Raw genomic sequence first — 11,340 nt, 5'->3', positions numbered from 1 at the left:
TGTAAGTGAACTAGGCTTAATTATTGTATTATACATGGCAGCAGCAGGTGGTGAGGGGGAGCCACACACGGCAGAGATGGTCCGGGGCCGAGGGGGACACTCTGGGGGTGGGGTGGAAGGACACGCGGGAGGTTGAAGGAGGGTCTGGGGCCTGCTGCAGGCAGAGCCGGGGGAGAGACCCAGCTCTGTAACTTGCTGGCACTTCCAGGTTCAGGGGTGCGGGGCCTCCTTACGCGTGGGGCCCGATTCAACCGAATCTGTCGACTCGGCCTAAGGCCGGTCCTGCGTATTAGGGTGCATTAGGAGGAGCATTTCCAGCAGATCTAGAGAAATGATTATTCGTTTTTATTTGGCATTGGTGAGGCCACATCTGGAGTATTGTGTCCTGTTCTGGGCTCCCCGCTGTAGAAAGGATGTGGGTGCACTGGAGAGGGTCCAGCGGAGGGTGACCAAAATGATTCGAGGGCTGGAGCACATGGCCTATGAGGAGAGACTGAGGGAGTTGGGTCTGTTTAGGCTGCAGAAGAGAAGAGTGAGGGGGGATTTGATAGCAGCCTGCAACTTCCTGAAGGGGGGTTCCAAAGAGGCTGGAGAGAGGCTGTTCTCAGTGGTGACAGATGCAGAACAAGGAACAATGGTCTCAAGTTACAGTGGGGGAGGTCTAGGTTGGTGTCACGGGGCTGGTGCGCCTTGTGCCCCTTGTGCCCCTTGGGGGGGTCAATATGGCCCAGTGGCCAAGTCTCTAACTCCCCCAGTCTGGGGGTCAATATGGCCCAGAGGCCGAGTCTCTAATGCTCCTTGTGAAGGAGGGGGGGGCATAAGAGTGTGGTAGGGTAGGGGGGCCCGGGCCCTTCCTCACCACAAGACCCCAGTCCAGGGCCTTATCAGTGATTGGCAGGACCCACTACTGTCTTGCTGGGATGTTCCCCCCGAAATGCGCCGAGTCCGCCGGGGCTCCTTCTGCTCCCTGCCCTGTGCTGCTTCCTACCCCACTCCCCTGACTTGCACCGTCCCCACCTGAGTAGGCAGATGCTGGCGCGGTGGCTGTGTCGTCATCCATGTCTGGTTTGGCAGCCAGCCACCGTCGGGGTGGCGTCTGATGTTGGTGCGGTGCTTGTCTCTGCAGCTCTGGCTGTGGCAGCAGTTAGGGATCCGACAGCAGAGCTCCAGCAAGAGCTCCTTCCCCTTTGGGGGTCAGCCCCAACTGAGCTGCCCTTCTCGCCTTTAAACCCGGCCTGCAACTGGAGCATGCCCAGCAGGGGTGCGGCGGAGGGGCCTTCTCAGCCCAGCTGGCCTGGTTAGCCTCCCTTTGGCTGGGACGCCCCAGCACAGTTGAATATTTGGGAAAACTGTTTCCCTGGGAGTCTGGTGAAGCGCTGGGCTGGGTTCCTGAGGGAGGGGGTGGAATCTCCATCCCTAGAGGTTTCTAAGTCCCAGCTTGACGAAGCCCTGGCCTGCGATGATTTAGTTGGGTTGGTCCTGCTTTGGGCAGGGGGCTGGTCTTGGTGACTCCTGCGATCTCTTCCAGCCCTGGGATTCTATGATACTATGAGGAAAAAATTTCCTACCTGTCAGGGTGATTAAACACTGGAATAAATTGCCCAGGGAGGTTGTGGAATCTCCGTTACTAGAGATATTGAAGAGCACGTGAGACAGACACCTGTCAGGAATGGTCTAGGATACATCTAGACCGAGTTGCTCTTTTGGGATACTGGAAGTATCCCGAAATAGTAACACCACATCTTTAAAAACATCTGCTATTTCCCGAAATAGGGGGCACACTATTCCAGGATCCCTGTAACCCTCTGCGATGTAGTGGGCAGGCAGTACACTGTGTTGGGCATTCACTGGTTGCTGTTTTGGGGCTGTGGGTGACTCCTACTGGCCTGTATCTGTAAGCACTGCCCAGCAGGGGGCAGCCTGAGGTTATGTACATAGTAACCCAACCGGTTGAGGGCAGGGACTGAACAAAGGAAGGGAGTGTTCGGGGGAAGGGTCAGTTTCGGCTGGGGGAAACCATGAAGGGAACAGACTAAGCAGAGGGTTGGGAATTTAGGGGCCTAGGCACCCTATTCCAAGGGGTCTGAGGCATCCTGGCCCTGACTCCTATAGCCACATCATGTCTAAGCTGTTCTGTGTCCTGGAGAAACAATAAACCCTCTGGCTGCGTCCAGACTGGCATGATTTTGCGGAAATACTTTTAACGGAAAAGTTTTTCCATTAAAAGTATTTCCGCAAAAGAGCATCTAGATTGGCATGGATGCTTTTGTGCAAAAAGTGCTTTTGCGCAAAAGCATCCGTGCCCAGTATAGACGCGCTTTTGCGTAAGAAAGCTCCGATGGCTATTTTAACCATCGGGCTTTCTTGCGCAAAAGATTAAGGAGCCTGTCTACACTGGCCCTCTTGCGCAAGTATTCTTGCATAAGAGGGCTTATCCCTGAGCGGGAGCGTCAAAATATTTGTGCAAGAAGTACTGAATTCTTACATTAGAACATCAGTTGTCTTGTGCAAATTCAAGCGGCCAGTGTAGACAGTTGGCAAGTTTTTGTGAAAATCCTGCCAGTCTAGACACACCCTCTCTGTTCTACTGGCTGGTGGAGTCTGTTCTTGCTGCTATGGAGGTGCAGGATCGGAGGGTCCCCAACGCGCTGTCACACCCTCATGGGAGTTAAGGGATTTGTCGGAATAGTACCCTATTTGGAAATTTGGTGCAACGTAGATGCCGCCAAATTTTAAAAAAATCTCTTTCGACTTAGACTCGCAATAAGCAACACAATTTGCATAGCACAAAATGCATGCCTTATCTCGACAGGGGGGGTGCTGTCTGGTCATACCCCTAGACGGTGCTGGGTCTTGCCAGGAGGGCAGGGGACTGGACTTGATGATCTCTGGAGGTCCCTTCCAGTCCTAGTGTTCCGTGTCTGTGGGAGGGTCACAGCTGGCAATATACTCCCATTGGTCAGGCTACCGCCCATGTAACACGAGCGGGGCGTGCCCCTGTCTGTGCATGGCCGTGTGCTGTGGCTTCCCGCAGGGTCACCGTGAGACAGGGGCCCAGACTGGTAGGCCAGAGGGCTAGGAGGGAATCTAGGGCCAGGTTGCACTCCGGGGAAGCCCATCACACCCAACTAACACACAGGCCCTGCCAGACCATGAATCTGTTTTCTCTTCTCAGCTGCAGACGGAGGGACTGTGGGTATGGCAGGCAAAGCAGCACTCCGGGGCTCCGTCTGTCATTGTCTGGGTCAGTTTGTCCAAAGCACGGCTCCCTGGGTCTCCATCTACAGGAGGGAATTTCCTAGTGACTTTGCTTTGTTGGGAGTTTTGCCGTCCATTCAACGAGCGGCGCTGCACCCTGTGATGGCAGATACTGACACGACTGACAGAGAATTCCTCTGATCCCTTAGCGACACTCCTCTTTGTCTGCAGAAAGCGCCATGTCTCTCTTTAGACATCTTCTCCCTCATCCTTTCAATAGTCCCCCCGTCCATCCTAGGCCCCATGGCGGCCCAGACGTTATCCCTTGGTTTCATACTGATCAAGTATCAGTGTTAAATACCCACAAGTGTGCAGAGCAGCCGGTTCCTCGCTGACTCATCCTTTTGGGAACAGCCCTTAATTGCTGTTTACTTCGAAAGCTGGATGAAGGGCACAAAAGTTCACAGATGCGGGTCTCCAACCTCTTTATATTTAGATGCCGCTTCTCTCCTGGAAGCTCAGCGAATCCCATTGGGACGGCCCAGAGCTGGGTTATAACCAGTGCCCAGCCCTGTGCCGGCTCTCGGCGCCGGACGCTGCTGCAGACGCTGGGCTGAGAGAGGTGCGGGACGCGGCTGCCTGAGGGGGATTCCCAGGGAAGACACGTCCCTCCCAGCACTCACAGGTGAAGCTCAGCTGCTCAGCAGCTCCCGTGCAGCGTAGCTGTCATTGGCTAGAAAGTAAGTCCGTGGTCTCTGGCCAAAAGGTTTTTCCTTTCTGGGCACCCTCCTCACTTCGAGCCCCCACGTGGCTGCATGTCAGTGGCACAGGGGCCCTTCGGGCTGAGGGGAGGTAGCAGCCGTATGACAAAACCCAACCCTCGGGCCGTGGATCATGCTTGGGTCATGCCCCACTGAGACGTGCCCCTGAGAGTAAAATGACTCCGGATCCAGCGGTGTGTGAATGCAGACACTGTCCCCTCCTCTTCTTGCCTCTCTGGGCCCTGGCTGTTCATGTGGCAAGTGCGGGGGCCATTACCTGACACTTAGCTTGAGAAGGTGCCCGGGGTCCTCACGGGAACAATGGTAAGAATTTGTAACCTGGGCAAGACATTGTTTCTGTGGCTTCGTTTGAGAGGTCAGCCGAGCTGTACTGCCCGAAATGTTCAGTAACAATTCACTCGGCAGCAGACACCCAGTCTTGTAAACAAGGGTATGGCTACGCTAGTTCAGACTAGGGTGGCTAATGTAGTCATTCGAACTTGCAAATGAAGCCTGAGATATAGATATCCCGGGCTTCATTTGCATGTTCCCGGGCACTGCCATTTTTAAATGCCCGGTAGCTCAAACTACCTGCCCACGGCTACACATGGCACGGGCTAGGTAGTTCGAATTAACACTCTTAATTAATTGCAGGAGGTGTAACAGTAGTTCGAATTAAGAGTGTTAATTCAAACTACCTAGCCCGAACTACCGTTACTCCTCCTGCAATGAATTAAGAGTGTTAATTCCAACTACCTAGCCCGTGCCGTGTGTAGCCGTGAGCAGGTAGTTTGAGCTACGGGGCATTTAAAAATGGCAGTGCCCGGGAACATGCAAATGAAGCCCGGGATATCTATATCTCAGGGTTCATTTGCAAGTTCGACTGACTACATTAGCCACCCTAGTCTGAACTAAGGTGGCTAGGGTAGCCATACCCCAAATGATAAGGAAGTCTTTGCCTTCAAGCTGTCTGACCATCAACCCCACCTGCACTGCCCTGTCCTGCTACAGGTGCCATTCAGCTCCGCTCTTAGCTCCATTATTGTCTGGGACAAGAAATTCACAGGCCAAACATGAACCGTGTAAAACTGTTTTCTTCTCTCACTGCTATAGGTTCTGGCTTTTGATGTAATTGACCCGTCCCTGGTGTGTTACTAAGGCCTGGTCCACAATAAGATCTCACACTGTGGAGTCATAGTGCCTCGAGTCATCTAATTTGACTGTCTCCAAACCAGCCAGGATAGAGGCTGTTCCGCCTCACTTTGATGGAAATATTGACTTGCATCAGGCCTAGAACTGATCCCTGCCGATCCCAACTCCAAACAGCCCCGTTCCCTGCCAATGGTGCATAGACAGCAACCTCCTCACATCCGTTAACCAATTATTCACCAATTTAAGTATTCTCTGATGCTATTATAGAGTTCCTTTCCTCAGACTTTTTCTCCTACTAAATCAAATGCCTCAGAGAAATAAACAATAAATGAATCTGTATGACTCCCTTGATCATCCCAACATGTAATTTCATTTAAGATGAGATTGGGTTCATTTGGCGAGACCTGTTTTCAACAGGCCATTTTTCTGTCTGGCATTAATGATATTCCTAGAGTATTTTTTACTAAGTTCCCTTGATCACCAGACATGTACTTTCACTGAAGGACAATTTGGGGTTTACTTCAGAAGTCCTGATTTCCAATAAGCCATGTTGCTGTCTGGCATGAATTATATTACTGGAGTTTTTTAATTAAGCCCTTACCAGCTTTTTTGGTGTTTCCTAACCCTGTCAAATCTTTCTTGTTAAAGTTTCCCATTTCGAGCACTGTATGTCTACCACAGACCTGTCCTTTACTTGCCTTTTGTTTCATTTTGTTTGTTTGAGCTTTGCTGCTGCTTGTTTCAGAACACCTGGTCCCAAATGCGCTGTGTGTGGATCAGTCAGTTCGTAGCTCCGGTGTTCATAACACTGCGGTGCCACTGTGCTTGCTGTTAACATCCTCCTTGAACTGCTAATCGACTGGAAATTGTTTCATCACCTGGAGTGATAGGTGCATCTCGCATTGCTTCTTCCCAAGTGCAGCACGCAATTTCTTGAGCACATCCGCCTTTTAGCTACATAAAGAAATTTCCTTTCTCCCACTAGAAATTGGCAGAAACTTTCCGGGATATTTTCTGTTCTTAAATGCTTATTAGTCTCCTTTGTATGATATTTAAAGCTGCCAAATTACATCTTTCAGCTATTGGGACAGGAAAAGAAGCAATGGGCTTCAGCTGCAGCAAGGGAGGTTTAGGTTGGAGATTAGGAAAAAGTTCCTAACTGTCAGGGTGGTCAAACACTGGAATAAACTGCCCAGGGAAGTTGTGGAATCTCCATCTCTGGAGATATTGAAGAGCAGGTTAGACAGACACCGGTCAGGGATGGTCTAGATAGTGCCTGGTCCTGCTGCAAGGGCCGCGGACTGGAGGTCCTTTCCAGTTCTATGATACTATGATAGGCATGGATTTTCTCCAGTTGTCCTTCAGATCCCCGCTTCCCATCTTTATTTTCCTCCCCTCTGCCGCATTCCTCCTCCCTTGTCACTTCCCTAAGCCAAAGAGTCCCAGAGCTCTCAACGGGTCTGCATAGGGCAGCGCCCCCTAGTCTCATAGCCTGTCCGGGAAACACCCTTTCTCTGTACTGCAACCTTTGTAGAGATGGGGGGACAAAAACTGAGCACATGTCTGGACGGGTTATTCCCCTTCGCGTTCCGTAGGCATCTGAACAAGGTCTTGGTTTTGGCCACTGCTGTGTATGAGGGTTATTCAGCACCAATATTTGTGTTTCCTGCTAGTGTCTTTTGAGGTTTCCTACGCTGTGATGTGCAGGGATTATTGACACATAAAGCCCCAATACACTGGGAATTGCTATTGCTTGGCTCAGTTTTTCACAGTTACTTTTTGCGAATAATGAAAATGTCACTGATCAGTGTGTGAAAAGTAACCTATTTGCTTTACCCATGAGAACAGCCTCCCGTAGTGCATGTCACGTTTCATCTTCACATTTTCTCTCCATCCAGGGACACCATCACCTTAGCTCCGGGGGACACACAGGAAGTCAGCGGAACGTGCGGTACACACAGGAGACACTGTTCTGATTCACAGTTGGATACCTTCTCCCCTTCTCCATGTCATGTTTCAATACAACCCACATCACCAACCCCTCCACCTTCATCCTGATGGGCATCCCTGGCCTGGAGGCCACCCATGTCTGGATCTCCATCCCCTTCTGCATCATGTACATCATAGCCATCTTGGGAAACTTGACCATCCTCTTCATCGTGAAGACAGAGCCGAGACTCCACCAGCCCATGTACTATTTCCTCTGCATGCTGGCCGTCACCGACCTGGTCCTGTCCACAACCACCCTGCCCAAAACTCTGACCATCTTCTGGTTCAGCTCCAGGAGCATCAATTTCGGTGCCTGCCTCACCCAGATGTTCTTCCTTCACTGCTTTTCAGTGATGGAGTCTGGGATCCTCGTGGCCATGGCTTTCGATCGCTTCGTGGCTATTTGTGATCCTCTAAGACATTCCACCATCCTGAGTAATCCCATCTTGCTGAGGTTTGGCCTGGCTGTGGTGCTGCGTGGCACCATGCTCATACTGCCCTATCCCCTCCTGGCAAGGCAGTGGCCATATTGCAGAACCAACATCATCCCGCACACTCACTGTGAGCACATGGCCGTGGTGAAGCTGGCCTGCGCCGACATCCGCATCAGTAATTACTACAGCCTGTCTGTGGCACTCTCTGTGATGTGTCTGGATCTGTTTCTTATTGCTGTGTCCTACACCCAGATCCTCAGGGCCATATTCAGACTCCCCACCAATGATGCCCGGCTGAAGACTTTTGGGACCTGCAGCTCCCACCTCAGCGTCATCTTAGCCTTCCATGTCCCACGTCTCTTCTCCTTCCTCACGCATCGGTTTGGCATCAATGTGCCCCTGCATTTCTACGTTCTCATTGCCAATGTCTACCTCCTGGTGCCCCCCATGCTAAACCCTATCATCTACGGGGTGAGGACTACGCAGATCCGGGACAGGCTGCTCTGGCTGTTTACTCATAAATGGATGAAAAGTTTTGTCCTGGTTCTCAAGCTCTTAGACTGACCCCGGTGTGGACCTGCTGGTAACCCAGTGCTGGGCCCTCTTTCCTGAATCACTTCCTGGGCTCTCAAAGGGCGTGTCTACACAGTAAAGTAATTTTGGAATAATAGCCTTTATTCCGAAATAACTATGCGAGCGTCTACACAGCAATTCTGTTATTTCAAAATAATTTCCAAATAACAGATGATTTATTCCAACTTCTGTAAACCTCATTCTATGAAGAATAACTCCTATTATGAAACAGTTATTTCAAACTAAGGCATGTATCGATGCTCCACTTTTGCTATTTTGAAACAGCCCCTTCATTCTCCAGGGCCATTCTAAGTGATTCCTCCTGGGGTGCTAAATCGAGATAGCACGTCGACATTAGGGGAGCCTGCCTCAGACTCATTTTCAGGCTTCCCTGCAGTGCAGACATGCTATTTTGAAATAAGCTAGTTCGGAATAACTATTCCGGAATAGCTTATTCTGAAATAACTGTGCAGAGTAGACATACCCTAAGAGACACTCAAGCATTCACTGCCCTTTCTGTGCGGGGTGAGGGGTGGAACAGATACAATTCATTAGTTCATACACTTGCCAGCTTCCTACGTGCTGGTCACTGGATGCCTGATGTGCTTGCCCTGCCTAAGGAGTGGAGAGGGAAGCCAGGAAGCCGTAGAGGAGCCGCTGGGGGTGGGGAGCAGGGTTGTGTGACAGGTGGGTGAGACTGTGACTCACAGAGCTTGTGGGCCTCACAGCTCAGCCACAGAGTCTTGTGGGCAGGGACCTTCGTGTGGGTCATTTCTTCAGCCTTCACTTCCCTTGGGATCCTCCTGGCTGGGGGGCCTGGGGCTGGCAGGGTCCCTGCAATGGGTGTGAGCCGGGAACCCTTTGCCCTCAGCCAGGCCTCAGGGGCAGGGCAAGGGACCCCTCCTGCCCAGGTGACATCCCATGGAAAAGGAAATAGGGGTCTGGGCCTTTGGGCTGGCTGGGCACACCTGAGGAGGGTGAACTACAGACCCCCGGGTGAGGGACAGCCCTGGTTTGGAGACTTTGTGGGAGAAGAGACAGTCTGCGGGTGAGTTTGTGCTCAGGGTTTTAGTGTTAGACGCAGCCGAGCATTTTCTGTTCCTTTTGATTTGTAACCGACTTGGCTCGGCCTGTTCTCACTTATCACCACGTCAGTCCTACTGCCGGTACTTCATACAGCCACTTTTATTTTCTCTCAAGCCCAGTGCAAATAATTGTTACCGGGTAGGGGAGAGGGGGCAACCAGTGGGCACATTCCCCCGTTCATTGCTAAAGGGGCGTACCCAGGTTCTGATCCCCTCTGGGGAGGGGTATCCCAGGAAGCTGGGCCCAAAACTGCCCTCTCCTTGGACCTGAAGCAGTTCGGTGTCTGTGCTGCTCCTCGGGGGCGCAGGGGTCTCAGCTCGGGGCCTTGTCTGGGGGAGCTGGCCCAGCAGCACTGGGTGGGGAGGAACCCCAGAGCGCAGGAAGGCGAGTGGCAGTGGCTGTCAGCACCCTGGGAAGCCCGCTCCCTCCCCCCCAGGGGTTTTCTGTGGCCTCACCCCATCACACAACGGTCAAACACTGCACCAGTGAGCGGTACCCCCAGACGCAGTGGCCACCCAAGAGGATGGACTTTTAATCCAACTGGAGCTCGTAGGAGGCACAGCAGCATGTCCAAAGGACACAGAAACCAAGGGGGGGAACCCAGATCATCACGAAAACGGCCAAATTCCTCAAATTGATCAGATGTTCCCGGGGGAATAGAAAATCGGGATAAGGAGCCACCAGGCTTAAGAAGGTCCCAGAGGAATATGAGGGGTGCACGGCCGGTTGAACATAGAGCTGAGTCTGTTATTGGCTCTGTGGCGTTTTAATGAGTGTTGTCAGGAATAGGATCAGGAAACGGGCCTGGTCCGTTAAATATGCTGAATGTTATTTTATTAATTGTCAGTGGGTCTGTCTACACTACCCCGCTAGTTCGAACTAGCCTTGCCCTGCCCTGCCCTGCCCTGCCCTGCCTGCTACGGCTGTTTGGATGCCCGTGGCCAAGGGTCTCCGACCTGGCTAAGCACAAGATCACTTTCTGAATGTCAGTGCAGTCCAGGATCTACCTCACCCCCAAACACCCCTGCCCCCCCTCCTCCTTCCTGCCCCTTCTCCAAGGCCCCGCCCCTGCTCACTCCATCCTCCCTGACATCAGCGCCCTCCTCTCCCTTCCCTGCTCGGCACAGCAAGTGGGAGGCTCCCGGAGGCTCCAAGGCAAAGGGCAGGAGATGCACAGCAGTGGGGGGAGTTAGAGAAGAAGCAGGTGACCCAGGAGTGGAAGGGGTAAAAGGAACCGCTTTATTGCCCACGCACGTTTACCTTAGACAGTCAACACAATGTCCGAGTGGCAACAAATTGGCACCAATGACACCCTTTTATCTAGTGTAGTATGTTAATTCACACGTCTGTCACTACTTTCCTTAAAAACTTTTAAGGAGATTATTATTTATTATTTCTACTGTGCTGCTATTGAAAGGCCTTGCTCAGGGTCTTTGATTTACCTGCTTCCCTGATTTGGTTCCTTGAAACACATTGATGGGCTGTACATAAGTGTGCATTGTTCACAGCAACCTGTGGTCACTGGTTAACAAACAAGACCAGGCTGGATACTGAGGTGTGTGGAGACCTGTTTTTGTTGCTGAACTTTCTAGCTATTTCTTTAATAAATTTCCCCTGTTTAAGAAGGACTACGAGTCCACGGATTGCAACACCACTAGCCTCACTGAACATAAGAACATAAGAACAGCTGTACTGGGTCAGACCAAAGGTCCATCTAGCCCAGTATCCTGTCTACCGACAGTGGCCAACACCAGGTGCCCCAGAGAGGGTGGACCGAAGACAATGATCAAGCGATTTGTCTCCTGCCATCCCTCTCCAGCCTCTGACAAACAGAGGCCAAGGACACCATTTTATCACCTGGCTAATAGCCTTTTATGGACCTAACCTCCATGAATTTATCCAGCTTCTCTTTAAACTCTATTATAGTCCTAGCCTTCACAGCCTCCTCTGGCAAGGAGTTCCACAGGTTGACAACACGCTGTGTGAAGAAGAACTTCTTTTTATTAGTTTTAAACCTGCTACCCATTAATTTCATTTGGTGTCCTCTAGTTCTTCTAGTATGGGAACTAATAAATAACTTTTCTTTATCAGCCTTCTCCACACCACTCATGATTTTATAGACCTCTATCATATCCCCCCTCAGTCTC

The 11,340-nt window shown here is 51.5% G+C and overlaps 1 protein-coding gene across 1 annotated transcript; it reads left to right on the top strand.

Moving 5' to 3' along the window:
• Nucleotides 1-7,117: 7,117 nt before the first annotated feature.
• Nucleotides 7,118-8,098, top strand: LOC102458240 (olfactory receptor 52E4-like). Its single transcript, XM_006112429.2, has one exon. The coding sequence runs from the start codon at nucleotides 7,118-7,120 to the stop codon at nucleotides 8,096-8,098; it is 981 nt and encodes a 326-aa protein (XP_006112491.2).
• The last annotated feature ends 3,242 nt before the right edge of the window (nucleotides 8,099-11,340 follow it).

This window comes from Pelodiscus sinensis, chromosome 1, assembly GCF_052426305.1.
Source record: "Pelodiscus sinensis isolate ZL-2025 chromosome 1, ASM5242630v1, whole genome shotgun sequence".
NCBI lineage: Eukaryota > Metazoa > Chordata > Testudines > Trionychidae > Pelodiscus > Pelodiscus sinensis.
The sequence above is the reverse complement of the archived record's forward strand: the minus strand, read 5'-3'. Positions and strand labels throughout refer to the sequence as shown.

Coding starts and splice junctions, on each gene's coding strand:
- LOC102458240 (XM_006112429.2), top strand. CDS start 7,118: ATGTCATGTTTCAATACAACCCACATCACCAACCCCTCCACCTTCATC.